Source organism: Propithecus coquereli, unplaced genomic scaffold (genome assembly GCF_000956105.1).
Source record: "Propithecus coquereli isolate 6110/MARCELLA unplaced genomic scaffold, Pcoq_1.0 Scaffold49, whole genome shotgun sequence".
Taxonomy (NCBI): Eukaryota; Metazoa; Chordata; class Mammalia; order Primates; family Indriidae; genus Propithecus; species Propithecus coquereli.
This window is the reverse complement of record NW_012150729.1, coordinates 7047490-7065885: the sequence shown is the minus strand read 5'-3', so window position 1 is coordinate 7065885 and position 18396 is coordinate 7047490. Positions and strand designations below refer to the sequence as shown.

The 18396-nt window shown below is 32.7% G+C and overlaps 1 protein-coding gene across 1 annotated transcript in view; it reads right to left on the bottom strand.

The window, feature by feature from the left end:
- CSRNP3 (cysteine-serine-rich nuclear protein 3) overlaps positions 1 to 18396 on the bottom strand; it is a 281496-nt gene that overhangs the window by 239834 nt on the left and 23266 nt on the right. Inside the window, exon 3 of the mRNA XM_012655833.1 lies at positions 4858 to 4944. Within this exon, the coding sequence (XP_012511287.1) occupies positions 4858 to 4870 (13 nt within the window). The 5' untranslated portion in view covers positions 4871 to 4944. The remainder of the gene's footprint in view (positions 1 to 4857; positions 4945 to 18396) is intronic.

The following is an 18396-nucleotide window of genomic DNA, read 5'->3' as shown; positions in this document are numbered from 1 at the left end:
TTTCAGCCTCAATGATAGGGAATAAAATCAAACACAGGCTTTGCCTTCAATAGCAGGAAAAACTCCTGATCCTTCTTCAAGATTGGAGGGAAAAAAGTAAGTATGTTTACAGATGTAGCTGTTTGATGCTGGAGGGAATTGGCAAGGAGTCACAAGTCATTTTCACACAATGACCTCAATTTTCTTATTAAAATAGCAGGTGCTGCTAAGAATGAAGGAGAGAGATTGTGTGGCTTAAGTGGAGTGATAAAATTTTAAAATAGTGGCTGACCACAGTCAGAGTAAAAGGATTAGTAAATGCTATTGAGGGACTAACTCAGATTAGCAAACCATAAATCTGCAGAGTGGTATAATTTGCTCCTGTAGCACTCATGAGCCTAGGTATAAGAAAAGAGAAGATATAGCTCAGATTCAAGGTTAGAGGTACTATATAAGAAAGGACAGGCAGTAGAGCTATGGAAAGTAAGCTGCTGGTATCCCAGCAAAATTCCAAGCAAGATATTAAGAATATGGAAGGATTAAACGTACTAGAAGTCTCACTGAATTCTAAGAAAAAGAAGAGAAAGGAAAGAAGTCTATTGTATTTGTAGCCTAACTTCACTCCTAACTTAATCTTATGTTTATACTTTATTTCTTCTTTAAGCTAATTTTTTTATATTCTTTCTTAATATCTTGTATACAGGGCCAGATGTCAGCAACTAAAAGTAAACTAAAACATACACATGGTCAAACAGAGGTGAATTTCACTTTGAAAAGGGAAGCTGGTATTTAAAGTGTCCCTGTTGAGACATTTTAATTGAGAATAAGATGCTGGAGGTGGTCAGGAGATTTTGTGGTTGATGTACAATGGAAGTTTATTGAGATTATAGAGGTTAGGGCTGATCAATGGTTCTCAACTTGAGGTAATTTTGCCCTGAGGGGACATTGGTCAATGTCCGAAGACGTTTTTGGTTGTCACAACTGGGGGATGGGGTACTACTGGCATCTAGTGCCAGGGATACTGCTGAACATCCTACAATGCACAGAACAGCCCCCTGCCTCACCAAAAAAGAATTATCTATAAACTGGTAGTTCTACAGGCTGACGGAAAAAAAAAAAAAAAGAATTATCTGGAGCAAAATGTTAACAGTGCTGAGGCCGAGGTTGAGAAACTCTGGATTAGATAAATTATTTGTAAGAGGGAATGAACAGTAAGAATGCTAGAAAATCTCTTGGAGAACCATTGAAGACAAAGGCAAACAAGAAAGGACCACCCAGAGTGTGGGCATGTCAGGTGATGTGAGATTCCAAGATGTATGTCTATGTGAGGATGGAAGTGTCATTATCTGGAAACATCATGGGGAAATGGATTTGTGCTGCAAATTTGCAAATGATTCCTGGGTTAGCGAATTTGTGAAGCAAATGTAAGTAGAGAGGATAAAAGCAAGGGAATTTAAGGGAAAGCATTTTTTACTATTTTTTGCTATTTGTTACTTGCTTTTGAAAAGTCATATTTCAGTTTTCCTTTACTAGAGTTTCTAGTTCTTTCTGTCGACGTTTGCTGATGAGTTCCGGACAGGTCAATATTGGTTTGGGAAGAATCTACATCTAACACAATGACATTGTTTGAGAAGTCTTTTTTTTTTCGTATAAACTTCTACCAGCCCTCTGCATCTTTAATTTTTTTCTTTTCCTTTGATTTTCCCAAAACAGATAACACTGGTTTCCTTTCATGGTCAAGCTCATAGACCTGACCATCAATCCTCTCTTCAATACACCAGGTAATGGACGCTCTCTGCTTTGGTTTAGTTAAGACAGAGCCTCTAAACAATCATGACCTTTACTTTGTGCTTCTTTTCATACTCCAATACTGGACACTTATTTCTTTTAGATAATATACTGCTTACGATACCTGTCTTTTGGAAGATTGATGGAACCGCAGTACTTAATAGGGTTTAAGACCTTTTAATGCAAACTTTGTTCTTTATATGTTGACGGCCAGATGTTCACTTCACATTAACTTATATTCAATAAAAATGAATTGAGTCACCTACTTTTGCTGCATATAAAATTGGCTAAACTTCTCTATCCAGTAAAGTCAAGGCTGAATGACTTCTAAGATACTGCCTATTTATACGATGGGTTCATCTATAGTCTTGATGGATTGCAAAAAATGTGCAGGAAAATTTGGGCCTTAAGTACCTCTAGACTCCTGTGGTCAGCACCAAACATTACATAGGAAAATTCCAACCAGGCTACCCACCAAAGAAATCTGATGACTCACTTTTTAATGATCACAAATAGATTAATCATTGTAATTTCCAACTCTCCCTTATATCTTCTAAGAAAAAATGCACATACAGAGACATACATCACTTAAGAAATTAGTGTACTATATGAATGAGGTGGTATTTAAATATTTTCCTTCCATTTTCAATCCTGACACTCAGTGTTTTCTTAAAATGGTAAGACTGATAATTAAACAACAAAAAGAAAATAATATAGAACCTTCTAGCACCATGTATCAACTATATGTAGTAGCATAGAGATCCTTAACTACTTTAGGTTTTATAATATTTTATTTAATTAAAAAATAGGTTGATTGCCCATCACACACAACTGAATAGTTATAGTCTTTATCACTTTAGTAAGCGGATGGACTAATTGAAGTTCAATTGTATATTTATTTATTGTAAACATTATGACATTTTATGTACATGTAACAACTATATCATCCTTTTTAAAAATATTATTTTTGCAAAAGACACATACCATTAATACTTATTTTACAGACATTGACAACATTTACCTTAACAAATGATGATTTAGGAAACCTACCATCAGTTGTTTATTTCATCATGCTTGTTTTTAGTTTGTTCTATGTGGACAAAAGTGACATCTATTTCTTTGGTGTAAATCATGTAGTACTAAGTCATTAAGCTTATTTAAAAATTCCACTCCTCTTTATACTTTATAGTCCCTTTCCATTTTTCTTTTTCTCTATGGCACTTATAACCATCAAACAGAACACTATTAACTTTATTTTTTATAACCTATCTATTTCCACCCACTAGAATGTAATTTCCACTCAGGCAAGGATATTAGTATAGTTTATTCACTGCTGTTCCCCCACCCCCACCCCCAGGCACATAGTAGGTGTGTGATAAATATTTGTTAAATGATTATGGTTATTATAGAAATTAATTTAACCACTTCTCTTATGGCACAATTAGGCAAGACATGTGTTCACTGATTTTTCAAAACAGAAGTTTACTATTTTTAATTTCTTCACTTGCTTTAACTTCCTAAGACATTGCCTTTAAAAAAAACTTTTATTGAGAAGCACAGTGCTATGCAATTCCATTTCAGGCAGAGTCTGGACTCCCACTCCATTTCAAATCTTTTTACTCACCTAGCTACTATTTGCATGTGCTTTCATAAGGGTTTATAATGTTCAACCCCTTTCAAACCCACAAGACTTTCTAGGCCACTGGGGAAATGATTTAATTCTCTGGTGAGCTTAATAAAGAAATTGAATATACTGGAATGAAAAACAAAAAGTAGGTAATGCTACCTTTGTTCTTTTCATAGGTGTTTGAGTAACTATTTTCTACAAATTAAATTTGTTATTGTGGCAAAAGAGAGACTTTTCTTAGAATCTCATAGTACTTATTTGTGTTGTACTTGAAGAACAAGCTACTTTAATAAAAAGTCATAGGATGTGTATTGTAATGAAGCAACATTCTCATTGGTATAAACTCTTAGTATTCTAGGCTAATAAAAGCTATAATGGGAAGGTATGAATAATCCCCAAATAATCCCCATTTGGCTTTAGAATTAATTACATGCCCTTTTCAAATCTAGCTTGTCTTTTTAATTATGTGTTGCTTAAGTTAATAATAAAATTAATTTCTGGGTAACATATTGGTTGGCAATTTTTGAGAACAAGGACCATATCTTATTCATTTTGAAACAACCAAAGCATTTTGCTCATTGCCTTGCATATGGTAAGTCTTAAATAAATGAATAAACCGTGGGATGAATGAGAAAAAGATATAGATACTAATGACAAGCCTAACCAAGACAATCAAAATAAAAGATCGTCTATATTTCTTCATCTAAAATTATGAATATTCAATATCGGGTTCCCATAATATAAAGAAGTCAGAAATTGTCTACTTTTTAGAGTAAACCATTTTAACCTACATTTATAACTTGCAAATAATTATTTTACAGTAGTTTGTCCTTATAATAAACTGTCTAGTAATGCGTAGACTTATTCCTTTCCAGTCCTGTGATCCTAAGCAACTTAGAAAAGATTCCTGAGATCTTCTTATTCATTCAAATTAATTGTCATTTTATTGAAACCACATTTTCCAATGAAAGCGTTATTTCTTTGACTGTAGTTAAGGAAAGTCAGAGAATCAGATTCAAGGAATTTTAGGATTGCTGATTAGCTATCCTTTTAAATTATGTGTCTATATGTGTATATATAGATACAAAAGAAATGAAAAATTCATTAAACAGGTGCATAGTCCTTAACAAATCAGAAAGAAAATTTTACAGAGATGCCTAATATTTATTTTTATGCTAATAGTACTGCCCTTCAAAAATGAAACAAATTATAATAACCAGTGGTTCTCTCTTAAAATATTATTTTCTTTTAACCATTCCTAATAAAACTAAATTGTACGTTTCTACAATAACATGAATGGATTTTTTAAAATCTTCAGAAGATTTTGTTAAAAACATATATTTGAAGTAAGAACTTTTCTCCCTATTATCTGATTGTGTATTAGCAATAACAACCTGGAACATTAACACAGTTATATCTCAAATCTGTAAAAGCATGAAAATAATAATGTATAAATTGCTAACCTTGAGATCTCATGAACTCCAGTATTCTCCTGAAGACTATGCCTCTGAAAACATTTTTTCAGTCTGTTGATATCTCCTTATTTTTCCCTTAAAAAAGAAAATATGTTTCAATATATTATATAAGGTTATATTTTCAAAGAGTAAAGCTGACTATAAGGCACAAACATCATGATTACATAGGGGAAAATAAAAAAAGAATCTTGAAATATAAGGAAGGCATTAAATATAGAACTGAATAATCATATGTATATAGTGGAATGAAGAAAGAATATCCTTCCTAGAACAGTGTAGTAAAACTTTAATTCATTTATTTACTTGTCTTTCAATCAACAAGTATTTTTATGGACAAAAAGTTAAAGATATATCCATTTTATTAATCGGCATTATACCAGAATTAAACAAATTTCTAGTCTCCAAGAGTTTCATATGTTCAAGACACACAAGAATTCAGCAAAATGAAAATGTTGTAGCCTTTGATAGTTGATGAAAATCACAATGATGATTTGCATGTTTCTTTAATTTGCTTAAAGGAAACTATTTAATTCTAAAATTAACTCAAACATTTATAAGTTTTTAAGATAACTTAGGCTTTAAGAAAATTAGCAAAACATTCTTTAAAATAGACATGCTTTAACAAAAATCTTGTTTTTTAAAATTACAGTTACGTAATTCAAATGATTAGTGCAACAATTTAAAGAGATGATGAAATTCTGGCTCAATCATGATATCTACTTTTTATTTACCCAGACTAAAATGTATATAATCACTTTTTCTAAATCTCTAATGAATTTTGGACTCTCACATGCTAAGGTAAATATTACTATGTCCATATAAAAATTTTCCTTAAAAATGAGTTAGAAAATCTTATGAAGGGTAGTTCATTTATTGTCTTCCCACAGTAGGCAGAACTGAACTGTCACTGATCATAGCCAATGACAATAACTAGTATAAAACTATTGCAAATGTGTTACTTGAATGAAGAAATACCCTCAGCAGGCAAGTCATATTGCTGTCATTTGAACAAACTTAAAATGTCAAAATCTTTAAGAAAAAAATTATCTTAGGAAGATTGTTTCTCCAGGGGCCTTTCTTCCTTTAAACTTGAATATCTACATAGCTATGCTGGGACAAAGATTTCGAACAAACTAGAATATCTGTGATACAACAATAGCACAGAAATATCAAGTTGTGATTAGAATTACAGAGCTAATAGAGGTTATTGAATTCAGTTTGGTTCAGAGGAACCCCAGATTCAGCAGAAGAACTTAAGGAATCTCAGAAAGATTGATTCAAAGTTCAATTTTTTTCATTATTATGATTTTTTATTGACAGATAACATTATGTTTTTATTATGTATAACATGGTGTTTTGAATTATATATGCATTGTGGAATGGTTAACTTTAGCTAATTAACAAATTTAGTTAATCACATAGTTATCATTTTTGTGGGGAGAGCATACAACCTCCACTTTCTTTATGCTTTTCAACAATACACTGTATCATCATTACCTACAGTCACCTTGCTGTACAGTGTTAAGTATAATTTTAAATATCTTAAAATTCTCTGGAGAATATTATACCCTCAAATGACGGTACAATGAGGACCACTGAAGAAATAACTTGAACCACCCACTGTAATCATTTTGAGAAAAATTTCGGAATATAACTTTTCCTGTTTTCTCTGTTAAAGATGAATATCCTGAGATTACAATCCAAAAAAATTAAAAACCAACAAACAAGCACAAATACTAGCAGATCTCCATTTGAATGTGTCCATCAAATAGACTTTAAAAAATTATTTGCAACTAAAAAATAATAAAACAAATCAGATGATGAGTTAAACATTTCTATAAATGTCATTCATAATTTCAACTCAAATTTTCTTGTTAATGAAAATCAGTTTCATAGAATTTGAATGTCAATTTTTACCTATTGAGATATCATTTAAAATTTTATACTAAAAATAAAGTTTTTGCTGCTGTAAAAAAATGGGAAAACTGCTATTCAGTTCAAGTTCCCTATTTTACAAATAAGAAAGCTGATCACTTTGTATCTGTGATCTGTAGATAAATCTAAAAGAAGAAATTAGGTATTTTTGACCTCCAATTATTAAAATTGAAACAAAATACAAAATTGTATTTTACAACTGAATAAATATGACTTTCTTTAAGCATTAAGGTATTTTATTGAGAAAAGCAAAAATATTGATAAATTTAGTGTTAAATTTACATACAGGTAATTTAGACAGAGGAAAAGGTATCCTTGACTATAGAAAAAAGAGACTCAAACTCTATCCTGTTTGAAGGACAATGGCACAAAAATAAACTTTGTGGATAAGACTGACCCTAACCGAGGCCAGTGGGACCACGAGGAGAGAGTCTACCATGAAGGAAGAAGGAGACAAGAAGAAGTCGTATTAAATGCAAAGGTCCGAGTACCATGCACAGTAGTTGATGAGAGAAATGTTCCATTTCAACACCTTGGCTGGGGGATATGATTTGGGGACATTGGCTGTGTGAGATCATGTTAAGAAAGTGTGCGTGCGCACATGTAGGGGAGAAAGGGAATTTAAAGAGTTGTGTTGCTGAGTTCTATAGCACTCAGTCTGAGGCAATTTTATAAAGAAATCATCCCTGAGTAATGTACCTCAGCAAGACCTAGGGCTTGCTGTTCTTTCTTTTTAAGCCTTCTAGACACATCAGGGGTGGTACACAAGATAAGTAGGAACTGCCATTTTGCCTGGAATCCTATCTTTATGAAGTGATCAAGACTGAGTTGGATAGCCCCATCACACCTTATACAACCACATGAGTGGGATTCTGGTACTATAGTTGGGCTCAGCACTGACAAATGACGTCTTGGACTAAAGTGAGGATAAATATAATCATCCCAGGAACTATAAAAAATGTTTGAAGAGGGTGAAACTTATAGAAGACTGGGAACGTGTACACTAACATCATTTGTCCTCACATGGCTTTGTTTGTTCATCTGAAGAAACCCAGTGTCAGATGTCTGATCATGAGTCCTGTGACAAATAACATTGACATAGACATAAATCATCATTTAGAAATGTACATGTACCCTAATACTTATGATTCACATCTGGTCTTTTCTAATATTCGGGGTTCATTTGAGAAAGAACCCCAAACCAGTTTAACTTATGGAAATTCCTTTAATGTTGCAGTGTTGGTGGGAAAGGCGAAGGCAGCCTCTCCTTGTTTCAGCCTCTTTGGCTTCTTGATTGCTGGTGGACATTGCTGCAAACCCCAGCCACCATCTTGAATGGCCAAGGTCAAGGCACTCTTTCCTGTTTGTCAACATTTTCTCCAAACAGCACCTTTGGTAGGTTTGGAGAAACTACTCTTGTTGGCATGTTTCAATCAACAGCCAACCTAGCTTGCACTGAGATCACTGAAGGTAACATTCCAGTGATAACATTGAGTGAGCTATAAAATCAGCTTGTATTATTTTCAATAGATGATTCAATGATTAGCTACAAAGAAATATAACTTGTTTGAAACACTCTCATCTTGTTCCTGCCTTTTAAAAACTTTCTTACAAGTCCTTGATTTTGAGAAGAAACCTATTCTTCCCATAATCACAGAATTTGAGACCTCTAAGCTGACAGTTTCTGCATGTATGGAAGTCTGGCTCATATAAGAGTTTAAATACATCAAAAGAGAATATCGGTCTATGAACACAAGCAGAGAAGTTGCCTGATGTTTTTAAAGTGATAATAAGACTTACAAGTTCAGTATAATAGTTTAACTGCATTTGCAATTACATCTCAAAATACAGCATTGCATAGTTAAAATGCCTGTAACCAGCGAAAGCATAATTTACTCAGAAGGACAACTTCTGACAGAAGCAAAGGGTCTGGGGCAAAGAAATCTAGCAGAAGAGAGGAATCTGCCATGTGGAGTTTGACCCTATCTTTTTAAGAGAAGAAAACCCCACTGATAGTTATGTTAATTCTATTTAGAATTATTTTTTAAAATAACAATACCACTCCAATTTTGTACCTTCACACACATGCTGAAGCGCAACTATGAAAAATATATGTAGCCCATAATCCACTCATTTACCAAACAAAAATGAATTTCCATTTTTTAAAAATATATGTTGAAATATAAAAAGCAGTATCACATGATGAAAATTTATAAGATGATGATAGCACTTAGTCTTTCTATTTGAATAAAGTGGACAAGAGTTATCATAGCAAAACTATTCTTAGTTAAACTATTTATAGATCATGTGGTCACCTGTGCTCAAAAGTGTGCAAACAATTCTCTAAAATTTTTCAGGTATTATTCTCTATTTCAAGGCATAGGAAGAGACATTACAATTACTGGGAATTTGCAAGAATTTTAAGAGAATCTAGGTGATAATTTAGGTAAAAATTTAAATACCTAAAGAAGTAGATGAATCTCTAGAAAATTGTAAATTAGTAAGACTAGCTGTAGTAGAGGTTCAAACTAGACAACACAGATTACAATAGAAGGGATTGAAAAACCTGTTTCAAGTTCTACCAATGGAATTGTCATATGAAAAATTAAAAATTAACAAAAAAGAATCAACAGGGTGTAGGGAAGCCTTAGAGAACCTTTATAACAAGGTCTTTACATTGTTTAAATCATATACTTCACCAATAAAAAATTTTATTGACCTCTAAACATTTTTCTCTCATTCCACTAATGCTCACACTTCCCCACTTATTTCAATTTCAAGTCCATTATTCAGCATGGTAATCTGTCTCTTGCATATACAGTCACCTCCAAGGCCTTTCTCTCTCTTCTTCAAACTAGTGTGACAACAAAAAACACATGGTTAAATTCAGCTCTCCCTGCTATGTACCTGCCCATAGAGGCTAAACAGATGACTGTGACTAGAAAAAATATAGGATATTGTGTTATTGGCATAACTTTTCACATATGACCACAAACTTCAAGTGGGTACCTAGTAGTACCTGTCAATTTTATCACATTTCTCCTGTTAATTGATGCTTCTACTCTGTGATGCTACTCAGAGAGACAACTTTGCTTCTTTTCGACTCTCCCACATTCCTTCCCCTCTTGTCACTCTTGGTTTATGATATTGCTTCTAAGAAAATGGAAAAGAACCACAGTTAAATTTCCTCCCTTTCCTACCACCATAACCTCTGTACACCTAATATTGGTGCTCAGATACTCTGCCTTCAATCCTGTAATGATGGAAAAACTTCTTTCTCTTACATAAGGTCAACCCCTTCTCTTAAGCTTTAGATTCCATTGCCTTTCACCAACTTAGGTCTTTACTTTAATCAGACCTTCTTTCTCCTACATCATCATTGTTTTTTCCATTGTACTAGATTATTCCCATCTGTATGCAAATATGTTATAATGTCTTCCAACTTGAAATTATTTTTTTTCATTTACATTAGCTTCCCATCTTACTGTCACCCTAATTCTCTGCTCCAGTTTATAACAAAACCTTTCAAAAGAGGGCATTCTTCATTCCTCAGCTATAATTCTATATTGAACTCTTCCTAATTAGGCTTTATTTCCCCAAATCTACTGAAATAATACTTAAGGTGAGCAGTGAATTTGAATATTGCCAAATCCAACAGTCAACTCTGAGTCCTTATCTTCCTTAATCTCTGAGTTTGACTCAGATAATCACTTTCCCTTTCTTGAAATATCTCTTCACTTGACTTCTAGGATACCACACATACCTGGCTTGTCTCCTGCCTCATTTTTTGCCCTTTCTCAACCTCTTTGCCTGATTTCTTCCATTCTTCCTGAACTCTATATCCTTTAGTGGATTCAGTTCTGAGACTTCTCTGACTCTGCTCTAGAAAATTAAACCCAGTTCCATGTCTTTACATAGCACCATTTACTGATGAATCCAAAATTTAAATCTCTAGCCTGAACCTCTTTTCTGAGTTTTAGATTCATATCCACTGCTTACTCAATTCTACAGCTCCACTTGAATGGTTAGTAGGCTTCTCAAACTTAATATACCCAAATAATAATAATAAAAAGAAAGAAGGAAGGAAGAAAAGAAAGATACACACTCCAGGCTTCCTCCTCCCTCAGCTTTTCCATTTCAGGAAATGGCATCACCATTTACTCAATTCCTCAATTAAAAACCAAGCTCCTTAGAGAAATGGCTGATTCTAGGACTGGGGCAGAGGAAATACAAGATGAACCTGAAACAACATGTAGTGCCAGAAAGTAAGGAAAGAAAAAATTAAAAAAGATAGTCACAGGCATGTCAACAGGACACAATAGTCAACCTGAAAGAGCTCTTGGTTGTCAAAGTTGAAATAATTTAGGCAACCAAAATTAATGACAGTATTAGATTATAACTCAAAGAATAAGATGAATATCTGTGAGTCTATACTGATATAAATAAATGACCACCTAAATAAATGAATGAAGGGGAAGGAAAAATCTTTCTTACAAAAGATTTCCAAATAACATATATAGATACTACCCTTTCAAGAAGAGGAGCTTGATCCCCACTCCCCCATTTTGAGTGCAAACTGGATTTAGTGAGTTGTTTCTAAAAAAAAAAAGAATATGAAAAAATAAAAATAGTAATGTTACAGTGGAGAAACCTGGAAGGTACTATCTCAACCAAGGGACAAACATTAATATCACCAGTAATAAATATATCATGCTGATATTATGTACTCCCTGATATGATTTGATAAGAAGAGTACTTTTCTATGATATTCTTCCCCAAAACTCATACCCCTAGTCTAATCATAAGAAAATTTCAGAGAAAATTAAGATTAAGGAACATTCTACAAAAACCTGACTAATGCTCTTCAAAAAAGTCATGGTCAAGAAAAACAAGGAAAGAATGAGGAACTGTCACAGATCAAGGAGACTAAGGAGACATGATGACTAAATTCAATATGATATCCTTTATTGGATCCTAGATTTAAAGAAAGTACATTCATGAGTAAACTGTAAAATCTGGAGTCTGTTCTTTGGTTCATAGTACTGTATCAACGATAATTTCTTAGTTTAGACAAGTGCACCATGGTTATGTAAGAGGTTAATATTGGGGGAAGTTGGACAAAGGATTCATCAGAACTTTCTGTGCCATTTTGGCAACTTTTTCAAAAATCACAAATTATTCCAAAACAAAAAGTTTATTTTAAAAAGCCCAGGAATCATTCATGCTCATCTCTTTCTCTCTCACCCCACAGCTAAACAATCAGCATCCCCTGTCAGCTCTGTCTTCAGGATGTATCCTGAATCTGATTGCTTCTCCCCATCTCCACAGCTACCACCTTAGACCAAATCCCCATCTCTCACTTCCACTACCTGACAATAACCTCCCACCTGTCTCCACACATCTGACATATTACATTTACTGTTTTCTCTCTGGAAGTCTCCTCCTACCCCAGGTATCACATGACCCACTCCCTCACTTCATCAAGCCTCTACCAAAATATTGTCTCTTTGGAGAGGCCTTTTATGATCATCTTATTTGAAATAGTCACCCCCATTCCTATTCCCTAACCCTACTTCATTTTTCTTCACAGCACATTTGTGACATTATAATTATATTTATCTGTTTATTATCCATCATGACTACTAACATACACATCATGAGGTCAGCAGCTTTGTCTTGTTGATGAATAAACCAACACTGGCTGCTTGGAACTTATCGGAAAAAATGTAATCTTATCCCAAACTAGTAGAAGTATGTGTTTTGCTGCCCTTTTGAAAAAGCAATATGTCAATATCTATTAAGTCAGTGTTCTCACTGTTTAGAATCTATCCTATAAAAAATATATAGGGATATTTTTAAAAGAACATGTATTACAGCTTTGTTCATAGTGGCATAAAAACTAACCTGAAATAAATGAACACCCATAGGGGAAAGATTGACTTTTAACTATTATATAACCATACTTTGGAATATTATGTAGTTATTAAGAGAATGAAATAGAGCTATGATAAATAACTTGGGGAATTTCCATAAGGTGTTATCCAATGAGATAATTAAGATGCAGAAAAATGTATATAATATGATCAATTTTTTGAGCAAAAAAAGTTTTCACAGAAATGAATATGTTTATCTATTGTTATATGATTATAAAAAATTATGAAAGGATATAAACCAACAAGAGTTACCCACAGAGGCAAGAGATGTGAATGAAGGACAGAGGGGAAGAACAGGCAAAAGCCAATCCAAAAAAAGGAGAAAAGAACATTAAACAAATTTTGTAATGTGATGATATTTACGCCTTTACATAAAAATGTGTGTGTGTGTAAAAGAGAAATCAATTTTAAAGTACAGAATGGTTTTTGGACATTGGGCTCACAATTTTTTAAAATAAAAATCAAATTTTAAATATAAAATTGATTGCAGGGTTCCTTAATCTCACAAATAAAACTGAGAATTTTTGCTAGAATTAATCAGATTCCCAGGAAATGCATAAATTCTTACAGATGGTCCTAGGAACCCAGCTAAATTGCATTCTATGTTAGTCAGTGTACTTTCATGCTCAGCTGCAGAAAATAGAAATCAACCCTAAAAAAAGAATAAGCAAAATCCACTGATAGAAATAAAAGAGGGAGATCTTTACAGCATGTGTTAGCTCAACTTTTAGTTAATTAAGCAGGCTATGGTATCTACCTTCATTGTTATCATGGACATTTTCCTTACAGAAACTGCACAGTTATTGTCCTGGAGGGTAGGAACACCCAAATAAGGTCTTGCTGGTTGCTAGGGCTGCCCTGACAACTTTCATTCTCTTAAAAACTGAGGAACAAATCATGGAGTTTCTCATAAGAATATGTCTTTATCTTCTCTGCCACAATAAGATACAAGGAATATTTCAAAATTCCCCTGTAGAAAGTACTCAACATCTTGTAAGTATCTAATAAATGTTTAAATACTTTCTTTACACTTCAGAAACATTGCATGGTGTGGCAGACAGAAAGGTTATACATAATCGTGTAATTAGTCTGACCCCAAATTGGTCTGTTTGTAACACCATGGAGCACTTTATGCAAATGCTAAGTAAAAAGTGAAGAAAAAGGAGAAAGGGACTCATTCTAGATACCATATGAGTGAATTTCATTACAGAGGTCTATTAGTAAATAGACTTCATAATAGGTGACTTTATGATAAAGTGATTTTACTTTATTGAGTGAATACTGAATAAATCCTGAGTGAAGATGTTGTAAAATATGATTAGAGAAATGCAAATTTAATGCAGTTCCAATTAAGTGGAAAACAGAGAGAAATCAATGGGTTTTTCCTTTATAGGTCAGAAATCCTTAAAAATCCAAAGTTGCTTAGCAATTATTGCTTATTTGTTTTGACTACCTAAAATTGAGAGTCAGATCTGTCAATAAACATTTTTGTGTGGAGAATGAACTTATAACCCCAATCTGCTCAAAATCTGTCCTCATTTAATCATATACTCTCTAGAGTATACGAAGTTTCCTGGATATCAGAGCTAATTTTTCATCCAATCTATACGTACCAGTTGGAAATTGTATTTCTCAGCATGGTTTCATGTCTATTACTCTGAAATTCTCAACTGGAGTGTGAGTTCCTTAGGACAGTCACATGCTTTTCACTTTACATACTGTAATACATCTTCAGTGTAGTATTTAACACATTCGGTGTACTCTATTAATTCTCTCATGAATAGAATTTTAATAGATTCTAGATATATGTAAAGAATTTATATCTCTTCAGTCATGGGAGGTACTAAAGGCAGGAATATGAGAATTTCAAGCATTTAATGAAACCGATTTTAATGGTAATCAGCATAAAAGGGTTTTAAGCTTGATCAGAATCTCAATCTTTATCACTTCCAGTGGTATTTTCACTTTAGTCTAATTAATATTTCTATAGATGAGAACTAAAGAACCTCTTGTATTTAATGCTTAAAGGATTTTTTAAATTAAGGATTTTATTTTTTATTTATTTATTTTTTTTGAGACAGGGTCTTGCTCTGTCGCCCAGACTATAGTGGTATGATCATAGCTCACTGCACCCTCAAGCTCCTGGGCTCAAGTGATCCTCCTGCGTCAGCCTCCTGAGTAGCTGGGACTACAGACACACACCACCATGCCTAGTTAATTTTTTATTTTTTGTAGAGCCAAGGTCTCACTCTTGGTCAGGCTGATCTAGAACTTGCTAGAATTACAAATACAAGCTACTATGCCTGGCCTAATTAAGGATTTTGAGAACATATCTGTTATATGGCATGGAAATAAAACAATTTTTTATTCTCTTGTAGAATTTATATCATATGCCATACTGTAGTGGTTAACAGTGTGGGTTCTGGAGTTTGAACCAGTTCTAAATTCCAGCTCCAACACTTATAAGCCATGTGAACTTAGGCCAGTTACTTGTCCTTTTTGCTTTTTGGTTTCCTCATCTGTAACAAAAGAATAATCCCTACCATGACTACCACCCCCACTCATCTCATATGTTGTTTTGTGAGGATTAAATGAGATGATAATTTAAAAGCATTCAGAATTAAAATGAAGGATCAAACTCATGAGGATTTTTTGATAGTGCTTTTTTTGCACCATTTCCATCTTATTATTATTTTGAGTGTGAATTTAAAATGTCCTTTGAAATATATTTTAAAATGGATTTTAAAATAATCTCGAACATTTTTTAAAGGTCCCTTAATGCACCTACATTGCCAGACTAAGTTAGGTACTTATGTGAGATTAAAGAAATTACTTTATGATGAAATAAAGTCAAAGGCAATAATAATTTTATATTAGGAAAAGCATTTTTCAATTTTTCATACTAGTAGGTCAAAAATTGGGATTATCTTGAGTTGTACTGATTAAAAATTTGATATAACTTTATATTCATTATTAACTAAAAATTCTTAGTGGAAGGATATCTCCTTAACTTAGCATAAAGTATATCCTATGGCCAAATTAAATGTGAAATGCTAGAAGCATTTCCACTAAAAAGTACTATATACTTCCTAGTACCAAAAATAATCTGTTAGAACATATAATTAGAAGATCCCATTCATAATGAGCACAAAAATCCTTAAAAACATATAGACTCAGAAAGGAATCTGTATTGCAAGAATAAAAAGGCAAAATTCTGCTCTGCATAAAATAATAGTAAAATATGAAAAGATATCTAATATGTGGTCAAAATAACCTATAAATTTAATGTAATTCCAATGGCACAGCAACGGTTTGTTTGGTAACTTAACAATATTCTTCTATAATTCAAATAATAATCACATGAAAATAACGTGAGTATTTAAAGAGTAAGGTATTGTACTGTGTTTCTGTTTATAGTAGTGGGTTAGGGAAAAATGGGAATGCCCGTGTGAGATAATAAAGTTAATTATAGAGCCATGATATAACACTAGTGTTGGTTTAGGAATAATCATCCAGATCATGAAACAGAAAGAAAACCACAAACACTGATCAAACTGTATGTAAGGATTTAGCAGAAGAATAGAATTACAAGTCAATGGGAAATACTGAATTACTCAATATATGATTTAAGGAAAACTGAAAATTATCTTTAAATTTCATGCAATATGCCAACATAATTTTCAAATGGACTAAATGTCTGAATACATATAGAAATTTATGAAAGTTCTAGAAGCAATTATTTGCATGCAATTGATCCTGAGAGCAGAGAAGGTTTGCCTAAGTATTTCCTAAAGGCTAAACCCATACTATATTTGACTGTATAAATATATTTCTCTGGCAAACATAAACAGAATTAAAAGACAAATGAAATAAATATATAAATTAGCTTCCTAGTGTTCAGAGAAATTCAAGTTAAAGCACCAATTAAATACATTTTCACCTATCATATTGGCCAAAGTGTGTATGGGTGTGTCTATACATGTGTGCATATATTTTCATGTATTTATATACACAAACACACACACATAGAGAAAGAGCACACTCACTAGGGAAACAGAGACATACAGTGAGAGAGAGAAAATACCTAGCCAGTTTAGGCAAGACGTTGGGGAAATAGGCACACAAATTCTAGAAGTGGGCATATGATATAATTGGTAAGATTTTCTGTAGGGCAATTCAAGTTATACCCTTTGAACTATGATTTTCACCTTTAGAGATTTATCCTAAAATTTATCTACAAGTATATCATGATAGCAGTAATCACATTACTGGAAAATTCTAGAAAACTATTATAATGAATAAACACAAGAAGTCTTATTAGGCTAAAATATAGAAAAATAAATTGCAAAAATATATATAGAGAACAAAAATCACCCATAATTCTACCATCCATAAAATTCTACCATCTGTAGAAAATATGTGTTTCTTTTTTACCTTCTATAACTTATTATACTTATACCTCATATATAAGATTTTATAAAAATGCATGAAATATAATTTGGTAATGTGAATATATTTTTATGTCAACAAAATAACACTTATTCAGCTGTTTTTATTGGCTACATGGTAATCTATTGCGTGGGTTTGCCAGAGATTATTTAACCGATGTCATAGTATACATGTACTGTATAATTTTTCACCATAAGAAAAAATACTGCAAAAATCATTCCTAAGGCTTTTTAAAGAAATAAATAAATAAATGATGAGTACATTGATTCAAATATTTCAATGTTCTAATCTTGAAATACTGAATTCTGATTTACTAATAAATTTAAAGGTTGAAGAAACTACATACGGAGCTTGAGGAGTGACCAAGTTCATCATGCTGGCAATATTGTATACATAAATTAGACTCTTCATGAACATCTAATATGAAAACATTTTTTCCTGTGTGTCTGTACCTGTTGAAGGAGACCATAATTGTATTTAATAATCTTGATTGATTTCTGTACAATTAGCCTGTTTCAGTTGACTCATGTCATGTTTAAGATGATAGAAACTATTTGATCAGTTAAATCTTCTATAGTAAAAAGCTATGAATATGCCAATCAACAGTAAACTCATTTAGACCTAAAGCCAGATGAATTAAATAAAATATGTTGTTTAAAGCATCTAGCACAATGCCTGGCAAATGATAAAATGCTCAGTAAAACTTACTGTTATGATTATTCCCATCAAGCTATATGGGGGAAATACAGGACACAGGCCCTGCCATCAAGAAGTTTAAAATAGTTACAATTATAAATTTAAATTATTTCTGTGTTCACACTACAAAGCTAGTGAATACGAAAATAGTAAGAGCTATTCTGTTGAAAATAACAATGTTTGTGTAGGCTGTGTTTATCCTTTTTGGATTCCCTTCATTCTTTAATATTTCATTGAAACATTTTTTTATCTCATATTGAGGGGCATTTTTAAATATATAAGTTTTCTTATTAGTGATCATCAATTACTTAGTCAAGTTTACTTCCTAGGTTTTCATTTTCAGCCTCTCTAGCTTTATGCCTGTTTTTAAAAATCTAGGCTAAATGTATGACATCTATGTCTTATGTAACCATGATCTTAGCATTATAACATTGTAACACTGATTAATAGCCACCATAATGGTCAACCTAGTCATCAATTCTTTGGGTAAGTAAAGAGCTCTTGATATATGTAT